General features: G+C 51.0%; 1 protein-coding gene across 1 annotated transcript in view; it reads left to right on the top strand.

Annotated features, from left to right (window-relative positions):
• Nucleotides 1–22,100, top strand: part of LOC138811233 (glutamate receptor ionotropic, kainate 5) — a 58,690-nt gene extending 36,590 nt beyond the window's left edge. The window contains exons 13-20 of the mRNA XM_069998924.1: nucleotides 8,562–8,675; nucleotides 8,853–8,962; nucleotides 9,464–9,637; nucleotides 13,274–13,439; nucleotides 14,353–14,578; nucleotides 17,682–17,810; nucleotides 17,912–18,033; nucleotides 21,098–22,100. Of these exons, the coding sequence (XP_069855025.1) occupies nucleotides 8,562–8,675; nucleotides 8,853–8,962; nucleotides 9,464–9,637; nucleotides 13,274–13,439; nucleotides 14,353–14,578; nucleotides 17,682–17,810; nucleotides 17,912–18,033; nucleotides 21,098–21,529 (1,473 nt within the window). The 3' untranslated portion in view covers nucleotides 21,530–22,100. The remainder of the gene's footprint in view (nucleotides 1–8,561; nucleotides 8,676–8,852; nucleotides 8,963–9,463; nucleotides 9,638–13,273; nucleotides 13,440–14,352; nucleotides 14,579–17,681; nucleotides 17,811–17,911; nucleotides 18,034–21,097) is intronic.
• The last annotated feature ends 2,329 nt before the right edge of the window (nucleotides 22,101–24,429 follow it).

Raw genomic sequence — 24,429 nt, 5'->3', positions numbered from 1 at the left:
TTGGCCTGTGGCTTTATGAGAGTGTTCCTGAGGGATACATTCTAAGAAATCGAAGTGCTAGGTCAAAGGATATGAGGTTTTGTTGTTTCTTTTAAGTATATACTGCCAAAAGTGCATAAGAATATCAGTTTTCCTTTGCTCTTGCCAATAGTGGGTATAGTATCGATCTTTCCAAAACCGTCCTTGCCCATGTGAAAGGCCAAAAATAATATCTGATTTTTTTTAGCCTAAATAGAATGTAATATGGTGGAGTATTTCTCTCCATGTGAATGTATTATTATTTACTTTTTAAAAAATAGCCCTAGAATCCAAACTCAGCATTGTTACAACTTGAGACTTGCCTCCAGCACTATTTAATACTTAGCCCCCCACCCCACCCCCTACCCTGCCTTGGGCCAGGCAGTACTGGAGCTTGAATTTAGGACCTTGAGCTCTCACTTGTTTTTGTTTTTATCAGTTGTGGGGCTTCAACTCTGGGCCTGGGCACTGTACCTCAGCTCTTCAGTTCAAGGTAAGCACTCTACCACTTGGGCTACAGCTCCACTTCCAGTTTTCTGGTGGTTTATTGGAGATAAGAGTCTCACGGCCTTTCCTGCCTGGGCTGGCTTTGAACCATGATCCTCAGATCTCAGTCTCCTGAGTAGCTAGGATTATAGGCATGAGCTACCAGTGCCCAGCTTTTTGTTTTGTTTTTGCTGGAGGTTGGTTGGTGTTCTACCACTTGAACCACACCTCTTCTTCCAGCTTTTTTGCCAGCTAATGGGAGTTGAGAGTCTCTCAGACCTGTCTACCCAAGCTGGCCTCAAACCTGGATCCTCAGACATTAGCCTCTTTAATAAGTAGGATTACAAGTGTGAGCCACCAGTGCCTGGCTCCTTGACTAGATAGACAGACAGACAGACAGACAGACAGACAGACAGACAGACAGACAGACAGACAGACAGACAGACAGAGGCTTAGTGGTAGAGTGCTTGCCTAGCATGCATGAAGCCCTAGGTTTGATTCCTCAGTACCACATAAACAGAAAAAGCCAGAAGTGGTGCTGTGGCTCAAGTAGTAGAGTGTTAGCGTTGAGCAAAAGGAGCTCAGGGACAGTGCCCAGGCCCTGAGTTCAAGCCCCCAGCACTGGCAAAAAAAATAGAGATAGAAATACATAGAGATATTTTTGTTATCCAATGTTTTTATTCATCATAAACAGACATCTTTGTACAAAATCTTTGCCTATTTGCCTTCCTTCCTTCCTTCCTTCCTCCCTTTTTTCCCTCCTTCCTTCCATGCTCTCTTCATCTCTTTCTCCTTCCTCTCTCCCTGCCTCTCTCTAACTTTTGGGGATCTGACTATGTTGTCCAGGCTGGCTTCAAATGATTGAGCTCAAATGGTCCACCTGCTACCTCATCCTCCCAAGTAGCCAGCACTACAGGCATGAGCCACTGTGCCAGGCTTATTTTATTAAGATTGACTCTGCATAGAATGACTAAAGCATCCTCAGTTTTAGAGTGCTTGCCTAGCATGTATGAGACCCTAGATTCCATCCTTAGCACTATCACCCCCCCCAAAAAAATAGTGTGTGAAAAAGAGTCCTTATGACTGTCATTATATATTGTTGAATTGGTTTTTCAAAAGGATTCATTTCTACACAGGCTCCTTCTGGGCACTGAGTATTTCAGCTGGCTCTTAGTAATAGAAAACCCTCTGTCATTTTGGTAGATGGTAAATCCTGCTTTGACTGGTGGACCGAGGCAGAGCTTATGTGAATAGGTAATCAATGGAATCTGAGCCAGACTCGACTGAGGACAGGCCGGACAAGGCCATGGATTCACCCTGTGTCCCTGGTTTCTGGCTGTGTAATTGAAATAAACATCCACTGAAGCCAGCAAAACCCCGCATTGGCGCACTGACCCATGGAACCAGGCCATTATGATAGAAAGATCCAAGTGGAAGTCCCTGGAACGCCGCATCTTTCCCAGGACAGTCATTCAAAAGCAATTCTACATCCTCTGAAGGAATGAACAGCTTGAAAGAAGCAGGGGTGGTGACCCACCCTCACTCCACTGGCCCATTTGGCCTGTGCAGAAGGTAGATAGACACAGGAGAATGCCTGCGGATTATTGTCTCCATAATCAGGTGATAGCTCCAATTGCAGTTGCTGTGCCAAATGAAGCCTCTTTCCTAGAGCAGATCAACACAACCCTTGGCAGTTGGTGTCAGCTACTGACCTAGCAAAGCCTTGGGTTTTTTCCCCCTCCATACCAGTTTCCAAAGGTCACCAGAAGCCAAGTGTGCACCTCTTTGCCCCTTAGCCCAGACCATCAGCTGTCCCATTTTGTGCCATGATAATGTGAGCTTGAGAGTCCCTCCAGCATGGGGCTGATGCACTGCTTTGACAATATTATGCCAATCAAATCTGGGGAACAGGAAGTCACTTCTTCCAGTGGGATTGGTAATATCCCCTGGGGATGTTTTTCCAGTCCAGGCTAGGGATGAAAATAACATCAGCTACTTGACTAGACACCGCAGCTCTTTCACCAGAGGGAATAGAATAGAAAGCCAGGGTGGTTCACTCCTGCAATCCTAGCTACTTGGGAGGCAGAGATCCAGGATCATGATTCAAGGCCAGTCAGGGTATAGAAATTCTCAAGACTTGGGCTGGGAAGGTGGTTCCGTGGTAGAGTGCTTGCCTAGCATGCATGAGGCCCTGGGTTCAATTCCTCAGCACCACATAAGCAGAAGAAGCTGGATGTGGTGCTGTGGCTCAAGTGGTAGAGCGCTAGCCTTGGGCTGAAGAGGAACAGCGCCCAGGCCCAGAGTTCAGCCCCCAGGACCGACATAAAACAGAAAAGAAAAGAAATTCTCAAGACTCAACCATTGACTTGTGTGTGCTGGAATATGCCTCTCATCCTAAGCTAGGAGGAAAGCACAATGACTGGGAAGCACAATGCCTGAGCACAGGGGCACATACCTGACATCCTGGTGACAAAGCAAAGCACAAATGGGAGGATCGAAGTCCAGGCTGGCCCAGCCATAAAGCAAATCCAGGCCCAAGGCCCCAAGTTCAAATCCTAGTACTACACACACACACACACACACACACACACACACACACACACACACACACACAGATTAAAGAATTTTTGTTATATCAAAGCAATGCAACAAACCTAATGACAGTATTCCTATCTCTAGGTGATATATAACTGTGTCTGCTTCTTATATATCATTCCTTGGATATTCCCTAATATACTATAGTCAGTATATTATACAGATATAAGCACCTTCTAATACTGTTCTTCACCATGCTTTTTTCATAGGTCAATAAATCTTAAGATTTGAGCAAGGAACTACCTTTTTTTTTATAGCTACATGTTTTTGTATTCCATTGTTTTCATGTGTCATTCATTTAGTTAACAAGCATTTAGTGAAAATGAAGGTTGTTTTCAGCTGGGTGCTGGTGGGTCACGTCCGGAATCCTAGGTACTCAGGAGGCTGAGATATGAGGATAACAGTTCAAAGGCAGCCCAGGCAGGAAAGTCCATGAGACTCTCATCTTTAACTAACCACCAGAAAACTAGAAGTGGTGCAAATGTATTTCATATGTGAAAGTAGCCTATGTACAAGGCTATTTTGAAGGACTGTGGTTTTTTTGTTTTGTTTTTGTTGTTGGTCATAGGGCTTGAACTCAGGGCCTGGGCCTAGCATGTAGCATTGTCTTAAGAGTAAGGATTGTAAACAACCTTTGTTTTCTTCTTTCTCTCTTTTCTTTTCTTTCTTTCTTTTTTTTTTTTTTTTTTTGGTTGGCCATGGGGCTTGAACTCTGGGCCTGGGCACTGTCCTTGAGCTCTTCAGTTCAAGGCTAGCTCTCTACCACTTTGAGCCACAGCTCCACTTCTGGATTTTGAGTGCTTGATTAGAGATAAGTCTCATGGGGACTTTTCTGCCCAGGCTGGCTTCCAACCATGATCTTCAGATCTCAGCCTCCTAAATGGCTAGGATTTACAGGTGTGAGCCACCAGCTCTTGGCTAAATATATTTTTCTCTTTCTTTCTTTCTTTCTTTCTTTCTTTCTTTCTTTCTTTCTTTCTTTCCTTCCTTCCTTTCTTTCTTCTTTTTTGCCAGTCCTGGGGCTTGAACTCTGGGCCTGGGCACTGTCTCTGAGCTTCTTTTGCTCAAGGCTAGCACTCTACCACTTGAGTCACAGTGCCACTTCTGGCTTTTTCTATTTATGTGGTACTGAGGAATCGAACCCAGGACTTCATGCATGTGAGGCAAGCACTGTACCACTAAGCCACATTCCCAGCTCTGGCTACATATATTTCATGAAGTGAACCTGAGGGCTCAAAGAGTGTGCATGTATATATGTATGTATGTGTATATTTGTATGTACATTTATATCTAAATGTGGATATGTTTATAATATACATTTGTAATGCTTAAAAATGTTATTTAGGGAGCTGGGGAGGTGGCTCAGTGGTAGAGCGCTTGCCTTGCATGCCTGAGGCCCTGGGTTCAATTCCTCAGAACCACATAAGCAAAAAGAAAAAAGCCGGAAGTGGCGCTGTGGCTCGAGTGGTAGAGTGCTAGCCTTGAGCTGAAGAGCTGAGGGACAGCGCCCAGGCCCAGAGTTCAGGACCCCTGACCAGACCCCCCCCAAAAATGTTATTTAGCTAAATGTGGTGTTATATGCCTATAATCCCAGCTACACAGGAGGTGGAGAAGGGAGGTAGTCAGGGGCTGATGCTGTAGCAAAAGCACAAGACTATCTGAAAAGCAAAGTAAAACAAAGGCTCAAGTGATATAGCCCCTGCTAGTAAGTGTGAGCCCTGAATTATAACATCAGTACTTCCATAAAAAAAAATTAACGAGCCAGGTGCTGGTGTAATCCTAGCTACTCAGGAGACTGAGATCTGAGGATCACGGTTCTAAGCTAGCCCAAGCATAAAAGTCCCATGAGACTCTTATCTCTAATTAACCACTCAAAAATCAGAAGTGGCACTGTGGCTCAAGTGGTTGAACACTAGCCTTGAGCACAAAGAGGCTCAGGGACAGCTCCCAAGCCTTGAGCTCAAGCCCCAAAACCAACCGACCAACCAAACAACACACACACACACACACAATAATAATAATTTTTAAAATTATTTGTCAACTAATTGTAAAGTTAACAATAAACAACTTAAGGACAAACAGGAAAAAGAAAAGGGGGCTGGGAATGTGGTTTAGTGGTAGAGTGGTTGCCTAACATGCATGAAGCCCTGGATTTGATTCCTCAGTAGCACATAAACAGAAAAGGCCAGAAGTGGAAATGTGGCTCAAGTGGTAGAGTGCTAGCCTTAAGCAAAAGCAGCACAGAGATAGTGCCCAGGCCCTGAGTTCAATCCCCAGGACTAGCAGAAAGATGGAGAGGGAGAGAGAGGGAGAGAGAGGGAGAGAGAAGGAGAGGGGGGGGGAAGAAAGGAAGGAAGGAAGAAGAAAGAAAGAAAGAAAGAAAGAAAGAAAGAAAGAAAGAAAGAAAGGAAGGAAGGAAGGAAGGAAGGAAGGAAGGAAGGAAGGAAGGAAGGAAGGAAGGAAGGAAAAGAAAGAAGGGAGGGAGGGAGGGAGAAAAGGAGGGAGGAAGAGAGAGACAGAGAGACAGAAAGGAAGAGTCATATAGGTAGCAACTGCAGGAAACAGCCAATATGACAGAAGTGACAAGGGGAAAAGATTGGAAAGATGCGAACTTAGAAACCCAGAGATTGGAGGGGAGGGGTCCCCACAGATTTAAGACTCAGACCTCTAAGGAAAGGAGTTCAGTGTGCTTGGTGCTGGTGACATTTTGCCAGGTTTTGGATTTTGATGGCCACTTATGCCACATCAGATTGTACAACTTCTATCCTCTTATCTTCCAAATGACCCACACAGCTTTGCGATTTGAGCCAGGTCCAGAATGTATGCTGTCTTTGCAGGAACTCCAGGCTGCGGGCAGGCAGATCTGTCCCCTGGGCCTCATAACCCAGCAGACTCAGAGAACTGCAGTGTGCTGGTGGTGGCAAATTAGCTGCTATCTGGAGCCGCAGTGGAGACCAGCAGTACCTCGTGGAGTAGTACCCATGGGAAGTGTTCTCTTGAAAACTTTACTCCTGGCTTCTCACAGGGGCCTGCTAGAGATCCAACACCTGCCTGTGCCCAGGAGTGAGCCTCAGGACCTGGGTGGGTCTCTTCTGGCGTAAGCTGGTCCTGCCCAGAGAAACCACGAGGGTATTCGAATGAAGAAGAGAATTTTGTTCTGAGGGCTCTTGGAGAGATGGGAGGATGGGGTAGAGAGATGAAGGTGCCCTCTGGCAAAGGGGCTGTGGCCAGTGGAAGGCTGGCATGAGGCGGCAAGTACATCCAGCGATACAGTGCGAAGGGACAGTGGCAGCTGGGTATGCTACGCAGGAAACCTGAATGAGCCAAGACCAGAGCACTGAGTTTTGAGAATCTACTACTCCATGTGGCTCTGCACTTCTATCTGAACCACACACAGGCTGGTAACATAAGCCAGAAGGAATAGTAAGAATACTAACACTTAAAAGGATACAAATCAAGCTGGGTGCCAGTGGTTCACACCTGTAATCCCAGCTACTCAGGATGCTGAGATCTGAGGATTGCAGTTCAAAGCCAGCCAGGCAGCAAACTCTGTGAGATTCTTATCTCCAACAAGCCACCAGAAAACCGGAAGTGGTGCTGCAGCTCAAGTGGTAGAGTGCTAGCCTTGAGCTGAAGCACTCAGGGACAGTGCCCAGGCCCAGAGTTCAAGCCTCATGACCAAAAGGAAAAAACAAAAAAAGAATACAAATCAAAGCCAGGCACTAGAGGTTCAAGCTTGTCATCCTAACTACTCAGGAGGCTGAGATTTGAGGGTTATGGTTCAAAGCCAGCCCAGGCAGGAAAGTCTATGAGACTCTAATCTCCAATAAATGATTCAGAACAGCCAGAAATGGAAGCTGTGGCTCAAGTAGTAGAGTGCTACACTTGAGTGAGAAAGTTCAGAGACAGTGCCCAGGCCCTGAGTTCAAGCACCAGGAATGGCTAAATAAATAAATAAATAAAATCACTGAATTAGGAGTGATCATGTATCACAACACTTAGGAGGCTGAGCAGGAGGGCTTGAGAGTTTGAGGCCAGTCTAGGCTATATAGAGATACTTTACCTTGTTTGAAACAACCCACAAAAGCAGCTGCTTATATATGTGTGTATGTAATATATATATTACATATATAATACATAATATGTATTACTATATAATATGTAAATGATATATTATATAGTACATTATATTATTACTTATAATTATTAATACATTAACATGTTAATATATATTACATTATATATGTAATATATGCATGCATGTAATATAGATAACATGTGTGTAATATATATGTATATGTGATAGATAGATAGATAGATAGATAGATAGATAGATAGATAGATAGATAGATAGATGGATGGATGGATGATCTCAGCTCAGCTGGGCACTGGTCCTGTGTATCATGGGTGCCTTTAGGCATATATCTAGGTTGCAGGTGTTGGACAAGTACAGGAGAGTAGCCATCACATCCCAACTCCGTGGCCCCCAGTTCCTGACTTGCTCACTACTTAGTGCCTTTGCCCCTCTGAGATCAGAGAAACAGGGCTAAGTGTGGCTCAGGGATCTGTAGGGAAGAGTGGATAGTATAATTCGTTCATAGGTCTTTGTGGCATGGCACAAGAAGACGTGAAAATAAGGCCTGAAAGGGGATTCCCAGAGAAAGCTATCATCCACACCTTTTTATCCCCCCTGCCAGTCCTGGGGCTTGAACTCAAGGCCCTGAGCTTCTTTTGCTCAAGGTGAGCACTCTACTACTTGAGCTACAATGCCACTTTTTTTTTCTGAATAGTTTATTGGAGGTAAGAGTCTCATGGGGTTTCCTGCCCAGGCTGGCTTTGAACCAGGCTCTTCAGATCTCAACCTCCAGAGTAGCTAGGATTGTACGTGTGAGCCACCAGCGCCTGGCACATCCAGACATCCTGATGCCGATTGTCAGCAATCTTCATGACCCAGGGTAGGAGGAGTCAAGAGCTCTATAAAACAAGACTCTAGGGGCTGGGAATGTGGCTTAGTGGTAGAGTGCTTGCCTAGCATGCATGAAGCCCTGGGTTCGATTCCCCAGGACCACATAAGCAGAAAAAGGAAGAAGTGGCGCTGTGGGTGAAGTGATAGAGTGCTAGCCTTGAGCAGAAGAAGCTCAGGGACAGTTCTTAGGCCCTGAGTTCAAGCCCTAGGTCTGGCCAAAAAGTAAAAAAAAAAGACTCTTAATTATGAACATGACCAAGAAGGGTGAGACATCCAATATCTGGGTGGGACATCTGGATGAATAATTTTTAAAAAATTGTAGGCATCTGCATAGCTTTCAGGGTCTCCTAGACTAGTCCAGGGTCCTGGCCCTTTTCCTTACTTCCTCTCTGTCTTCTCCATCCACTCAGTTCGGTGGAGCGTACACTTCTCTCTAATTGCCTGTCTCTATCTCTCTCCTCTTCCTCTCTGCCCCAACCTCCTTCCCCCCCAGCAGAAGGCAGACCTGGCTGTGGCAGCCTTCACCATCACAGCCGAGCGTGAGAAGGTCATCGACTTCTCCAAGCCCTTCATGACCCTGGGTATCAGCATCCTCTACCGCGTGCACATGGTATGCTTCCTCTAGGGATGGAGGGCTGCAGTCTAGCTCGAGGGCTGGGCAGGGGCTGAGGTGCTTCATGGATGGGCGTGTCAGGCTTCTGAGTCCCTGATTGGAGCTGGGGTGGACCACACAGTGCTGGGCAGGGGTGGCTAGTCTTATTCCCATCCCCCCCCTCCACTTCCCTAGGGCCGCAAGCCTGGCTACTTTTCTTTCCTGGATCCCTTCTCTCCTGCTGTGTGGCTCTTCATGCTTCTTGCCTACCTGGCCGTCAGCTGTGTCCTGTTCCTGGCCGCCAGGTGAGTGCATTGCCTGCTGCCAGGGTGGAAAGAGACACAAGGCTGGCCCTGCACGCTACCTCTGCGTTCCCTGGGCTGCTGGGGACCATCCATTACAGGGGCCTCTTTTCTCCCTTTCTTACTCTAGCTCTGGGGCCCATTCTTTCCTTTGTGGCTCTGACTTTGGTGCTCTGGTTCGCTCTCTGAGCTGCTGTCTTTCCTCTTTTCTCTGACTCTCTCCTTTCTCTACTTGTCCCTGGGCGTCTCAGCATCCCTGCCTCTCTCTCTCTCTCTCTCTCTCTCTCTCTCTCTCTCTCTCTCTCTCTCTCTCTCTCTCTCTCTGTGTCTCTGCCCCACCCCTCCATGGATGTACCTTCCCTCTGCATGCCTGTCCATCGCGCATCCTCTTCTTTTCCCATCTTCCCCTTCTAATCATGGTGACTGTCTCCTCCCTCTGTTTCTTCTCCTTTTTCTCCACACCTTGGCCTCCTTTCCCTCCGCCCCCCCCCCTTCTCTCCACAGGCTGAGTCCCTATGAGTGGTATAACCCGCACCCATGCCTGCGTGCTCGTCCCCACCTCCTGGAGAACCAGTACACGCTGGGCAACAGCCTGTGGTTCCCCGTGGGGGGCTTCATGCAGCAAGGCTCCGAGATCATGCCCCGCGCGCTGTCCACGCGCTGTGTCAGTGGAGTGTGGTGAGATGTTTCCGTCTGTCCTCCCCCCCCCCCCGCCCCCAGGGCTGGGAAAGGCCCGTCTGAGTTCTGAATGAAATCAGGGTTGGGAGTAGGGTGCTAGCATCAGCCCCAGGTCCCATGCTCCCCATTTCTGTCGCTCTGGCCTGACCTCAACGTATACTCCCCTCCTTCTCAGCAGTTAACACAGAAAGCCAAGGGAAAAGCTTAGGACTGGAACATTCTCCCTGTTTTATGGAACTGGAAGAGTGAGACCCAGGGACAAGGAATGAGCATGCTAATTTAGCTGGAGGCATGCTAGCCCCGGGCCCCTTTACTGCCTGGGTCCAGCAGGCTGCTGAGAACCTCATAAGTTCTCCTGAGCAAGCTAAGTATCTGGTCTTCCAGAGTGCTTCTTCCCCCACATCCTCCCATTAGAGTTTAGCATCTGTGGCCATTCCACAGAGGCCTCTGGAGCCTTCCATGTACCGGAAGTGTTCAGAGAACTCAACAGCCCCGCCCCTGCCCTCCAGAGGCAGAGAAGAGAGTGAATGAAACGGATAACTAATGTTGGACGTCAGGTTTTATTCAAGGCATATGCCCCAAAGATGTTCTCATTTGAAACTTGGTCGAGACTAACCTTCATGGGTGGTGGGTTTCACTCCCTTAACTAAGTGGAACTGCTGTATGGAATCATTTGCACCTCCTTTGATCCACCACCTCACAAACCTTCCGGTCCTCATGATTATTAGTATTATTTTAATGAGTGGCCTTGAGTCTGCACCATTTCCATAATACCCTGGTCTTTGTTTCCTATGGCTGCTGCAGAAATTCCTGTGCATTTAATACAACATAGATTCTCTTCTAGTTCTGGAGGTCAGAAATTCAAGGTAGATCTCACTGAGCTAAAACCATGTTGTTGTCAAGGCTTCTTCCTTCTGGAGGAAGACTCAGGGTGGGTGAGGAGTCTCATTCTTTGCCTTTTCCAGCTTACAGAAGCCTCCTGCATTCCTTGGCTCATGGCCCCTTCCTCCAGGTCCAAAGCCAGCAGTGTAGCATCTGCAAGTTTTTCTGACTTTCACTTCCTTCTTCCATTGGGCCTGCTGCCTAGATAATCCAGGATCATCTTCATACCTTAATCACTTCTTCAAAGACCTTTTATTTTATTTATTTATTTATTTTTGTCGTCAGGTGTAGGGCTTGAACTCTGGGCCTGGGCCCTGTCCCAGAGCTCTTCAGCTCAAGGCGAGTCCTCTACCACTTGAGCCACAATGCCACTACCAGCTTTTTTACTGCTTATGTGATGCAGAGGAATTGAACCCAGGGCCTCATGCATGTGAGGCAAGCACTTTACCACTGAGCCACCTTCCCAGCCCCTGCAAAGACCCTTTTACCATAAGAGATGACATATTAATCTCTTCTGGGACCAGGGTATAATCATCTCTGGTGGTGGTGGTGAAGGTATTTATGTATTAAGATTTTTGTCATCTGGGGATTGAACCCAGGGCCTCGTCCTTGTTAGGCAGGCATTCTACCACTTGAGCTATGGGGAGAGGAGGCTGCTTCTGCTACCACCCAGCCCAAGTGGAATGCGTTCATCCATTGAATATAACGAGGTATCCAATTTACATAGAAGCGATGCTGAGGAAAGAGCAGGAAGCTATGAGGAAGGAGTAGAGAATCATCCCCAGAGAAGGTGGATTTGTCCTGTAGGCTGTTATTGTCTGTGCAAAAGAGAAGGAGGGGCATTCAAGACTGGGCGTGTGATGAGGTGGCAGAGAAGACACTGAGGACAGCCCCCAAAACAAATATAGCTGAAGCCCCATGTCCCCAGGAGGCCCAGGGCACCGTCCTTCTGAGGGTCACGCTCTCCAGTGGAGTGCTCTCTGCCCCACTGGTCACACGCCCTGCAGCCTCCGGTCCAGACTCTCTTCCTTCTACTTCCCACACATTTGCTTGTCCAGAAGCTGTTTGGTGTTCTCCAGGTATGTTTTCATGTTCTCATCTTCTCTTTCCACACTCTCAGTCAATTCTAGGATGACTTTTCTCTTGGCTATATATATGTATATATAGGTCATGCTTTCTTGGATCTGGCCTTTTTTTTTTTTTTGCATGTGTGCTGATTCTAGGGCTTGAACTCAGGGCTTGAGCACTGTGCCTGAGCTTTTGTGCTCAAGGCTGGTTCTCTCGTACTTGAGCCACAGCCCCACCTCCATCTTTTTAGTGGTTAATTGGAGATAAGAGTGTCAGGGACTTTCCTGTTCAAGCTGGCTTTGAACTGCCATCCTCAGATCTGAGCCACCTGAGTAGCTAGGATTACACCTAGCATGGTCAGTGTGTGTGTGTGTGTGTGTGTGTGTGTGTGTGTGTGTGTGTGTGTGTGTGTGTGTGTGTGTGTGTGTGTGTGTGTGTGTGTGTGTGTGTGTGTGTGTGTGTGTGCACCAGTACTGGGGTTTGTACTCAGGACCTAGGCATTGTCCCTAAGCTTTTTATTAACTTCCTTTTTTTTTTTTTGAGCGGGGAGGTGGTTAATTGGGATGGTTAATTTGGTGTCTGGGCTGGCTTCAAACCATGATCCTCAGATCTCAGGCTCCTGAGTAGCTAGGATTACAGGCGTGAGCCACCATCGCCCGCTTATATGGTCATTTTTTTTATTCTTTGGCTGACATTATAAACTTCACATTGTTTACATTCCTTTAGACAGTCTTGGAATCTCCACCATTGCATTTCTGGGTTTCTATTGAATACCTCCTGTATTTATGAAGATCTCTACTCTGGCTAGAGGGAGCCCTCCATGGATGCTGGGGGTTGTCCCTCACTTGAAAGATTGTCCTTATCTAGCATTACACGCACGCATGCACGCACTCGCACGTGCACGCACAGACACACACACATTCACACTCACACTCAAAGGAACTCTTTGGAACCTTCTCTCTAGGTAGCGTTCTCCCCTGGAGTATTCTGACCCATGGATTCCAGCCATCTTGCCTCTCCCCTACCCTACCCTGTTGTCTGATCTCTGACTCTATGGGATTGCTGGCCTTTCTGGGTTTCTCTCCCTGCAACAGTCTATAAAGGAACTCCAGCCTGCTACTCTGGACAAGAACGAGGCTTTGTTTTTCTTTCCTTGAGGGAGAATTACAGTCCTTCTACGACTTTTGTCCCCCTTTAAATAATGTTTGAAGCCGGGTGCCAGTGACTCATGCCTGTAATCCTCTCTGCTCAGGAAACTGAGATCTGAGGATTGCAGTTGAAAGCCAGCCTGGGCAGAAAAGTCTCCATGAGACTCTTACCTCTAATGAACTACTCAAAAACCGGAAGTGGCACTATGGCTGAAGTGATAGAGCACGTTGTGTTCAAGAACACAAAAAAGCTTAAGGACAGCACCCAGGCCCTGAGTTCAAGCCCTAGGACCAACAAACAAATACTTTCTATTGTCCAGTTTCCAGCTATTTCCCAGACAGCCTTATTCTTGCACCCAGAAGTAGAGGTCTAGAAATTCTTAACCCCGTGAGTCTGATCAGGAAGCCATACTTGTAGTCTCCCCACTGGTCAGCAGCAACTGAGCCTTTTACTTGTTGGAGGAACTGGTGGGGGGGGGGAGTGGGAACCACGAATGGGGGGGGGATCTGTTCACAACTCACCCTTACTGTCCCCCAGGTGGGCCTTCACTTTGATCATCATCTCATCCTACACGGCCAACCTGGCTGCCTTCCTCACGGTGCAGCGGATGGAGGTACCTGTGGAGTCGGCTGATGACCTGGCGGACCAGACCAACATCGAGTACGGCACCATCCACGCCGGCTCCACCATGACCTTCTTCCAGGTGAAACCCTCCCCTGCATCATGCAAGTTCACCTCTAGGTGGAGCTGGAGAGATGGATGGGGAGGGGCAGAACACACCGGTGCCATGATCGCTGGGCAGGGGGCAGATGAGGGAGACAGCGATAATCAATCTGCGCCTCATAGCACGGAACCACTGGTGTCAGTGAGGCTGCTGGAAGGGCCACGCCTGGGAATGTGGGCAGCAGATGAGAGGAAGAACCTGCCAGGGGACGGGAGCTTGTCCCTGTGTATTGGCAGAGATGGGAAAGGAGAGGAGGGAGTCCAGTGAGGAAGGCCAGCCAGGCTCTGAGAGCTCAAAGGCCAGTGCGGGGCTTTACCCTGGACCCTGCACTTGGGAACCAGAGATGCCCACTGACGGCTGGAAGTCCCCTCTGGGCCAGGTTGGAGTAGACCAGCTTTGGGGAAGCTAGAACTGAGCTTGGCCAGACTCCTGGATGGGAGGATTGAGGAAGAAGAGGCAGGAGGTAAGACCGCAGGTAGGACAGGTTTGAGAATAGCTGAGCCAGTGAAAAGTTGAGGGTATTTTATTTTATTTGGGGCTTGAACCCAGGGCCTGGGCACTGTATCTGAGCTTCTTTTGCTCAAGGCTAGCACTCTACCACTTGAGCCACAGTGCCACTTCTGGCTTTTTTCTGTGTATGTGGTACTGAGGAATGGAACCCAGGACTTCATGCATGCTAGGCAAGCACTCTACCACTGAGCCACCTTCCCAGTCTCTTGAGGGTCTTTTAGAAAGAGGAATGTGGGGGTGAATTGAACCTGGTCTTAGTTGTCTGCGTTCGTTTTCGCACTCTCTCTCTCTCTCTGGCTCTGGCTCTGAGGTTGGAAGGGCAGTGGGGATGTGGGGGGAGGTAGGGCTTGACCCGTTTCACCCTTGTGATCTCTTCGTCCAGAACTCACGGTACCAGACGTACCAGCGCATGTGGAACTACATGCAGTCAAAGCAGCCCAGTGTGTTCGTCAAGAGCACGGAAGAGGGCATCGCCCGCGTCCTCAACTCCCGCTATGCCTTCCTGCTCGAGTCCACCATGAACGAGTACCACCGGCGCCTCAACTGCAACCTCACCCAGATCGGGGGCCTCCTCGACACCAAGGGCTACGGCATCGGCATGCCGCTGGGTATGGCCGCTTCCGCTGGGGTCGTGGGGCGTGGCCAGGGTGCTGTACATCTGGATGGAGATGTGTGAGCAGGCCCAGGGCTAGGCCAGGCCCTTCCTGGGCAGGTCACATCACCTCTGTACTCTTGACCTGAAAAAAAAAAAAAAATGAGTGTAGGAATAATCAGTTCAGCCTCAGAGGGCTTTTGAGAAAATCCCAAGAAACTTCATGTATGTAGCTCAAGACATATGGACAGGAAGGCTTGCTCCCTTCTTCCATGGACCCAAGGACCCCCTTAGAAGAGAGGGAATGGTTTTACTTCATCTTCTTTTTCTTTTTTTGGTCATTCATGAGGCTTGAACTCAGGGCCTAGGTGCTGTCCCTGAATTCTTTTGCTCCAGCCGAACACTCTACTACTTTGAGCCACAGTGCCACTTCAGGTTTCCTGGTGATTAACTGGAGATAAGAGTCAGGCATCAGGGCTTATGCCTATAATCCTAGTTACTTAGGAAGCTGAGATCTGAGAATCATGGATTGAAGCCAGCCCGGGCAGAAAAGTCTGTGAGACTCTTATCTCCAATTAACTCCTTAGAAAAAGGCAGAGGTGCTGTGCCTCAAGTGATAGAACCCCAGGACCAGTTTAAAAAAAAAAAAAAAAGCATCTCACCGACTTTCCTTGGAACTATAATCCTCAGATCTCAGCCTTCTGAGTAGCTGGAATTACAGGCGTGAGCCACCAGCACCCCTTGTTTCATATTCTCTGCACCAAGCCTATGTTGTCTTACTCAAAGCAGGTGTTTAGAAAATGCTGGACAGATAGAGGGATGAAAGCAAGGACAGGAGGGATAGAAAATAAGGAAGGAAGGAAGTGGAAGAGAAGGAAGAAAAAAAAAGGAGAGGGTAAGAAAGCAAAGAAATGCCCATTTAGACTTCAAGATAATGCTTCTTAGGGCTCAATACTGGGGGGAAAATTCCATCAGCAAGTTGTCTTTGTTTCTTTTCTTCTTCTTCTTCTTTTTTTTTTTGTCAGTTGTGGGGCCTGAACTCAGGGCCTGGGCACTGTCCCTCACCCAGCTCTTCAGCTTAAAGGAAGCCTCTACCTCTTGAGCCACAATGCCACTTCCAGTTTTCTGAGTGGTTCATTGGACATAAGAGTCTCATGGACTTTCCCACCTGGGCTGGCTTTGAACCATGATCCTCAGATCCTCAGGATTACAGGCATGTGCCACTGGCGCTGGCTTCTCTTCTTATTTTTGGACTCCAAAAAATCATCTCCATGCTGATGGTGCCTGCCTTAGTTATCCGTAGCTCTGCAGCAAAGTACCAAAGCCTTGTTCGGGAAGTTAGTGGAGTGCCAAGGAAAGCAGTGTAGCCTGGAGCTTTGGGGGTGGACAGGCTCTGGGGTCACACTGACCTGGATTTGAGCCCCACATCCCTCGTGGGCCCAGCACATGACCTGAGGCAGGTGCATCACCCCCTCCTCCAAAAACAGTCCCACAGAGTCACTGTGAGACTTGAAGATGCAGAGGCCTGACAATACCATGTCCCCATTGCCCATGTCCCTCCGTCCTAGTGTGCAGCAGATGCTCAGCCAGCATCTTTAGTCAATGAAGAAGTCAACAGAGAACAGGATGTGGGGAGCATTTTGAACCCTGGCTCAAGGGAAGGACAGGAAGGCAAGGAAGGAAAAGGCAAGAGGTGGGATGGAAGGGAGAACAGGCCACTAACTCGGGGAACTGGTCCAGTACTTTCCTGGGTGCCAAGTCCTATGCTGGGCAATTGCCAAGACCACAGACACACAGCCATGTCATCAGATGTCAGGTGACAGGTGTTCCTGTGAACACTGGGAAGAAACTGATGTGGAAAGAGATCCTCAGCACCTTCTCTGTGCGGGCATGCGCACTGATCCTGGGACTGGACCTCAAAGCCTGTGCAACGTCCCTGAGCTTATTTTTGTTCAAGGCTAGTACTCAACCACTTGAGCCACAGTGCCACTTCCGGCCTTTTCTGTTTAGATAGTACTGAGGAATCGAACCCAGGGCTTCTCTATCAGTGACCCACATTCCCAGCCCCTCAGTGCCATTTTAAATCAAGGACTCAGTGCGGACCTGAGAGCGGTGGAGTGTGAGCCAAGGCAAGGAGTTTGGGAGGTAGAGGCAAAGGTCCTTCAAGCGGGACTTGGCTTAACAGATTTGGGGGCCTGCTAGCAGGCCGGTGTGGCTGGGGCAGGGTGCCTGTGCGTGGCTGCCTGTGAGTGCAGGCTCTCGAAGGCCAAGAGAGCCTCGTTGTATCCATGGCAGAAAGCCACAGGAGTTGTCAGCCAGAGCAGTCTGCTCTGCCAGCTCCCAAAACTCTCTAGCTGCTGTATGGGAAAGAGGCTGAGGGTGTAGCTCAAGCAGTACAGTGCCAAGCCAAGCAGGCTCCAAGCCCTGGGTTCAAATCAATACTGCTAAGAAAAAGAAAAAAGGGGGCAGGTACCAGTGGCTCATGCCTGTAATCCTCCCTACTCAGGAGACTAAGGTCTGAGGATCCAAGTTCAAAGCCAGCTCAGGCAGAAAAGTCCCAGTGAGACTCTTATCTCAAATAAATCATTCAAAAACTGGAAGTGGTGCCCATGTCATTGTAACTCCTCTGTACGGTATTCTCACAATTAAAAAAAAATACAAATTAAAAAAAACTGGAAGTGGTACTGTGGCTCAAGTGGTAGAGCGCTAGCCTTGAGCACAAAGAGCTCAGGAACAGTGCCCAGGCCCTGAGTTCAAGTCCTATAACCAACAACAACAACAAAAAAGGCAGTGAGCCTGGCACTGGTAGCACACCTGTAATCCTAGCTACTCAGGAGGCTGAGATCTGAGGATCACAGTTCAGAGCCAACTCCAGGCAGAAAAATACGCGAGACTGTTATCTCCAATGAACCACCAGAAAACCAGAAGTGGCGCTGTGGCTCAAGTGGTAGAGCGCTCGCCTTGAGCTGAAAGATCAGGGACAGTGCCCAGGCCCAGAGTTCAAGCCCCATGTGGGCAGGGTGGGACCACACACACCAATGATCCTGAGCCTGAGGCAGGGCCAGAAAAGCCAAGTTGAGGGAGTCCTGATGGCCAATCTCCTTCATGTGCCCGGCCAGGCTCCCCGTTCCGGGATGAGATCACGCTGGCCATCCTGCAGCTCCAGGAGAACAACCGGCTGGAGATCCTGAAGCGCAAGTGGTGGGAGGGAGGCCGGTGCCCCAAGGAGGAGGACCACCGAGCTAAAGGTCAGCCCCGCCCCCCCAGGGCCCCGCCCCACCCACAGCCCCTCCCAGCCCCTTACCCACACAGCCCACCCTCCTGGCTCTCTCCAACCCCCACCCCCCAGGCTTGGGCATGGAAAATATAGGTGGCATTTTTGTTGTGCTCATCTGTGGCCTGATCATCGCGGTCTTCGTGGCCGTCATGGAATTCATCTGGTCCACGCGGAGGTCAGCAGAGTCTGAGGAGGTGAGGAGGTTGTTGAGGGGTGAGGGTGGGAACAGGAACCCCCAGGGGCTGAATGAAGGGTGTGGTATTGAGGATTGTGCCTGGGTGGGGGAGACCTAGAGGAAGGGGAGAAGGGCAGGAGGAGGGGGCGGGGCTCTAAGATGCTCAGAGCTCCTGAGAGGGAGGTCTCGGGACAGGTGACTGAACAGGCAAAGATACAGGGAATTTGGGGCATGAGAGAGGAGGGAAGAAGGCTCCTCTTGGCCCGATCCTTCTCAGGACTTTTTTTCTTGAGGTACTGGGATTTGAACTCAGAGCCTTGGGCTTGCTAGGCAGGCCTCTCTACCATGGAGCCACACCTATTCTTTTTTTTGCTTTAGTTGTTTTTCAGATAGGTTTTAATAATTTTTGCTTTTGTTTTTGTTTTGGGGCGTCATGGGGCTTGAATTCTGGGCCTGGGCACTGTCCCTTTTGCTCAGGGTTAGCACTCTACCACTTTGAGCCATAGCGCCACTTCCAGTTTTCTGGTGGTTCATTGGAGATAAGTGTTAAGGTCTTTCCTGCCCAGGCTGGCTTCAAACCAAGATCTTCAGATCTCAGCCTCCTGAGTAGCTAGGATTATAGGTGTGAGCCACTGGTGCCCAACAGATAAAGATTTTGTTTTTGACAGTCCTGGGGCCTGAACTCAGGGCCTTGGCACTACTGTCCCTGAGCTTCTTTTGCCCTAGGCTAGCACTCTAGCACTTGAGCCACAGTGCCATTTCCAGCTTGTTCTGTATATGTAGTGCTGAGGCATCGAACCCAGGGCTTCATGCATGCTAGGCAAGCACTCTACTACTAAGCCACATTCCCAGCCAGATAGTAATTTTTTTTTAATAATAAAAAAAATTATCCTGGCCAGCCTTGGACCACAATCTTCCAGCCTGTGCCTCCCAAGTAGCTCAGATTATAGGCATGCCACCACACCAACTTCCACGGAGGCAGATGAGCTCCTAATACTCTTAAGATTTGGCCCTGCTCTGGGAGAGAAGGCAATCTCACCAGCCTACAAGATTTGTTTTCTCTAAGATGCCAAACATCCTAAGACCCAGAAAATAAAACACATAATGAATTTACTCCATGGCAGTTGGCAGGAGGCCTTTGTTCCTCGAAGGAGGACCTCTCTATGGGCTGTTTGACTGTTCTCCGCCTGCCATGGCAGCTGACATTTCCCAGAGCAAGTGATCCACGAGCGAGCAAGGCAGGAACAAAAATGGCAGCCAGCCGGGCCACATTCTGTGAGCCACTCAGACCACTTGATAACAGACATGGCTACCAGGGAGGAGAAGGGGATCGTAGGGGCCACCTCTGTGCGTTTGAAATGACACTCCATCCCCACAAGGGAGTCTACTATAGCATAATGATGTGTCTGACCCTGAGCTCCTGCCCACTTTCAAGCTAACCTTCCAGATGTTCAATCCAGATGTTCCCCTCTTTCCCCAGCCCTTTCAAAACCCTGTGGACTGCAAGGGTTTACAGGCCTTACCCTACCTGGCCCCCTGCTTCTCTGACTTCACCCCCTCTCTCTCCCCTCACACTCCCATCTCAGCCTCCCTGATCTGCTTGTGTGTCTTTGGACATGCCAAGCCGCTTCCACCTTAGCTCCTTTGCCCTGATCTGTGTCTACCCAGAAACTCTTTTTTTCCCCCCAAGGTCTTCACAGGTACAGGTCCCCTCCACTACTGCATTGTCTCCGAATTCAGCCTCACTTCCATCCTCACGCGCTGCCTCTTCTCCGTGTTTTGTTTTCTCCCTCACCATCTGCCTTCCTGTGTACACCTGTGTGTGTTCCTGTCTATCTCTGCACATCTGATTATAACCTCCAGGAAGGCTGGGACTTGGGGGAAGGGAGAGGTAGGAGGGATGGAATCCAGGGCCTTGCACCTGTTAGACCAAGTGAAGTGCTACATCAGCAGCCCCAACGGCTGGCACTTAATCTTTTCCTTTTTTTTTTTTCAATTATGCCCAGAACAGCAGTTGGCATTCAATAGGTGCTTATGCCTTGCAATAATGATCAAACAGATGCCAGGCAGAAATTGGGGGAACCAAGGAGGAAGGAAGAGGTAGTGGCACATCAGAAAATGAGAACAGCAACCGGGTGCCAATGGCTCACGCTTGTAATCGTAGCTAGTCTGGAAGCTGAGACCTGAGGATCACAGTTTAAAGCCAGCCCAGGCAGGAAAGTTCATGAGACTCTTTTTTTTTCCTTTGGGTCCGGTTGTGGGGCCTGAACTCTGGGCCTGGGCACTGTCCCTCAGCTCTTCAGCTCAAGGCTAGCGCTCTACCACTTGAGCCACAGCGCCACTTCCAGCTTTTTTCTTTTTGCTTATGTGGTGCTGGGGAATCGAATCCAGGGCCTCATGCATGCAAGGCAAGCGCTCTACCACTGAGCCACCTTCCCAGTCCCTTCATGAGACTTATCTCCAATAAACTACCAGAAAACTGGAAGTGGTGCTGTGGCTCAAGTGGCAGAGCACTCACCTTGAGCTGAAGAGCTGAGGGACAGCACCCAGACACAGAATTCAAGCCCCACGACCAACCAAAAAAAGAAAGAAAGAAAATGAGAGCAGCAGTCAGGCGCTGGTGGCTCACGCCTGAAATCCGAGCTACTGGGGAGGCTGAGATCTGAGGATCATGGTTGGAAGCCAGCCCAGGCAGGAAAGTTTGTGAGCATCTTATCTCCAATAAACTACTCAGACAAAGCTGGAGGTGGAGCTGTGGCTCAAGTGGTAGAGCACTAGCCTTGTGCACCAAGAAGCTCAGGGACAGCCGAGTGCCCAGGTCCTGAGTTCAAGCCCCAGGACCGGCACAAAAAAAAAACAAAAATAAATTAATAAATCGATCAAAGAATATGAGAGTAGCCACGACAAGAGGAAGACGATGGAGAGGACCGGAAGGGCAGTTCAAGGACAAGCGGAGCAAGGGAGGAGGAGATGGAGCAGGGGAGAGGCGAGCAGCTCGGGAGATGGCTGCGGGGGCGAGGGTAGGAGGTGGGGGAGGCGGAGCGGGGCGGGGAGGCCGCGGTGACCGCCCCGCGCCGCCCCAGGTGTCCGTGTGCCAGGAGATGCTGCAGGAGCTGCGCCACGCCGTGTCCTGTCGCAAGACCTCGCGTTCCCGCCGGCGCCGGCGGCCGGGCGGCGGCCCGAGCCGGGCGCTGCTGTCGCTGCGGGCCGTGCGGGAGATGCGGCTCAGCAACGGGAAGCTGTACTCGGCGGGCGCGGGCGGGGACGCGGGCGGCGCGCACGGCGGGCCCCAGCGCCTCCTGGACGACCCCGGGCCGCCCGGCGGGCCCCGGCCCCCCGCGCCCGCGCCCTGCACGCACGTGCGCGTCTGCCAGGAGTGTCGCCGCATCCAGGCGCTGCGGGCCTCGGGGTCCGGGGTCCCCCCGCGAGGCCTGGGCGCCCCCGCCGAGGCCACCAGTCCCCCCCGGCCCCGGCCGGGTCCCACCGTACCCCGAGAGCTGGCGGAACACGAGTGACCATGGGCGGGGCCCGGGCCGGGGCGTCCGGACTGATCAGCGGGCACTGCACCCGGCCCGGGCCCCGGCTGCCGCACCCCAAACTCCTCCCCCCACCGGGGGGGATGGCTGGACAGAACTTGGGGCCCCCGCGCCCCCGACGCCCCGGCGGGAGCCGGCGTGCGCCCCGCGGTGGACTCACGTGCGCTCCCTGGCGGCGGCCGAGCGCAGCGCAGGAGCCGAGGACTCCCGGGCTGGGGATCAACGGGGGACTGGGGGGCCACGGAAGAGGGGGAGTCGTCCCGGAGGCCGAGAGCAGTCCGCGGAGAGGACCCACACACACACCCTGGGACTGCTCTGGCGCCCCCCCCTTGACGTGGACGCGGCCCTCCACACTGGTGGAGAGGGGAAGGGCCTCAGGACAGTTGGGTGTTCCTGGTGCCCCTCCATTCTTCTTTCTCTATTTTTTTTGGGGGGGTGAGGGGAAACCTTGGAATTTCTATGAGACCCCTCCCCCTCAGGGAGGGGGTCAGTTGGGCCCCCATCCCTTCTCCCCGCCTCCCCCCCCCCCACATCTCAGTCCCTGTTGGAATAAAAAAAAAAAAAAAAGAACAAAACCTTGCCAAACTTGGGGATAGTTGGGTCTCATTTCCTGGGGGTGGGGCTAGGAGAGGGGGAGGTGCGGAGAACCACGATCCACTTGCGCACCCGCCCCCCGCAGGTCAGCTCAGGTCCCCGCAGCTGGCCCCCTCCCTCTCCACTGACCTCTCATTGCGACAGAGACCCTGAGACAGATGGATAGATGCGGGGATGAGCCAGATGGGGCTGGGGGAGGGGCGGGCCAGGGAGCTGGCTGCTCACCGCGCTGCAATGGGACGCCCCCTCCCCCCATTGCTGGGTGGGTGGGCGGGTGGGTGTGCGCCCCCCCACAATGATTCCCACCTTGGTGGTCGTCTGTGTATTTGTCCGTGAGGCCATCTTCACCTGCCTGTGACTAACCTTGTGTTTCGGCTGGACATGTATCCCCCCCCCCAACTCCCAGAGGAAGGGAGGAATCCCTTGGGGTAGGGGTAGGGGTGCCTGGAGGCTGCAGGTCTGGTTTTTAGAGAGGAGGAGGCTGGGAGGGGAAGGGTGGGCCTGCTTCCGTCCCCGCCCTTCCTCCACCTCCAGTTTCTGTGGAAACTGCAGCTGAAAAAGGACGAGTGAAGGTCACACAGCCAGAGCCAAAACGAGGCTGGCCCTGCAGAAAAGGAAGAGATGGAGGGATGGAGGCGAGACCAAGAAAGGGGAGAGAAAGAAGGGGGACAGCGCGGAAGAGAGGACTGAGGAGGGGAAGGGACAGAGCAGACTGCAGAAGGGAAGTTGAAGAGGAGGGTGGGGGGAAGTGGGAGGAATTGGGGTGACCGAGGAAAGCCAGAGGGAGATGGGAGGGGACTGGAACCCTGGGGAAAGCCAGACAGACAAGGTCTGAGAGGTGGCGGAGCAGAGGCTCAGCCTCCCACCTCCTGCGGCGGCGGCTGGAGATGGGGAGCTGTCCATTCAGCACCCGGCTGCTGGCTTGGTTCATAGCCGGGCCCGCTTTCCCTTCCAGGGTCTCTTTGCTCTTTGAAGTTCCCAGGTGGCTGCTGACCCCCAAGAGACCCCCATGCACACACAGCACCCCCAATGTTGAGCACTTCTGAGTCCAAAACACTTGCTCTGTGTGTGTGTGTGTGTGTGTGTGTGTACACCCTTTAGAGACAGCACCAGCACCTCTTGTCTCTTAACTGTTGAGGTACCTAGAACACGACTGCAATATTTCAGGACTCTTCCTTCTCTCTGTCTCCACGCCACGAGGTTGATCTTCTCTGAGGTGTCTCCCCATGTCTGAGCCACTCCGTCCCCCATCAAATTTCTCCTCCCAGTCTCCCGAAGTTGGCCACCCCTGCTTCTGACTGGCTTTCGAAGCTGCAGTGTCGCCTGTCACCTTCACTGTGTACTCCTGTTGCTGTCCCCCTGTCTCTCTACCTTTGCAGAGCTCCCCATCTGTCTTCTTTCTGTCCGTATTTGCCTTTTTCTGGACAGGGTCTGTCTGTTTCTCCTCCTACTAAGCTCTCCTCCTGTCCCTCTCCATCCCTGTGACCTTCCTGAGCCTTCCCTCCCCCGCCTTCTGCAGAGCCTTGTGCTGGGAGCACGATGCACAGTCATCAGTCTCGCGTCTGAGGAAGGGAATGCAGGAAAGGGGGACCTCAATCTGTCTAGGTTGGAATATGGGGGCCCCAGACCTCCTCCCCCAAGCCAGCTGGAAAGTAGGAGGAGAGCCTAAATCTCCTGGAATCTAGACCCCCCCACCCACCTCCCGCCTCTCTAGCCATCTTTGTCTCTCCAATCTCATCCTTCATGGTCCAGGCCTAAACCTCCTAAGCCCAGGTGTTGAGAAAGGGAAGGGATGACGCTCTTCTTCCAGGGGAAAGGGACGAAATCTGGGGAGGGGGGTGTCTGCGGGCCAATGCACCTGGGTCAAAAGATGTGGCTCCTCCCCCCACCCCTTCCTAATCACCATGGCAACAGCCTGGTCTGCAGGCCCAGCCTCCCTCGCTGCTGCAGAGTTAGCCTCCCTGTTACCATAGCAACAAGGAACAGAGGGATGGGGATAGGTCACAGAAAAGGATTAGGATAAGGCTCTGGCTTTAAGGACACTTCCTTACTGGTTACTCTGACCCTGTCTCTGGCTCTGTCCAAGGTCATCTGTTACGTTGCCTGTTTCTATAGCACTTACTCTGGCCATCAGCCTTTCATACATTTCCCTGGCCAAGGTTTTTTGTTTTTTTTTTGTTTGTTTGTTTTGTTTTTTACTTTTTTGGGGGGGGGTCCGGTCATGGGTCCTGAACTCTGGGCCTGGGCGCTGTCCCTCAGCTCTTCAGCCCAAGGCTAGTGCTCTA

Source organism: Dipodomys merriami, unplaced genomic scaffold (genome assembly GCF_024711535.1).
Source record: "Dipodomys merriami isolate MVZ:Mamm:240054 unplaced genomic scaffold, mDipMer1.0.p SCAF_52, whole genome shotgun sequence".
NCBI lineage: Eukaryota > Metazoa > Chordata > Mammalia > Rodentia > Heteromyidae > Dipodomys > Dipodomys merriami.
The sequence above is the reverse complement of the archived record's forward strand: the minus strand, read 5'-3'. Positions and strand labels throughout refer to the sequence as shown.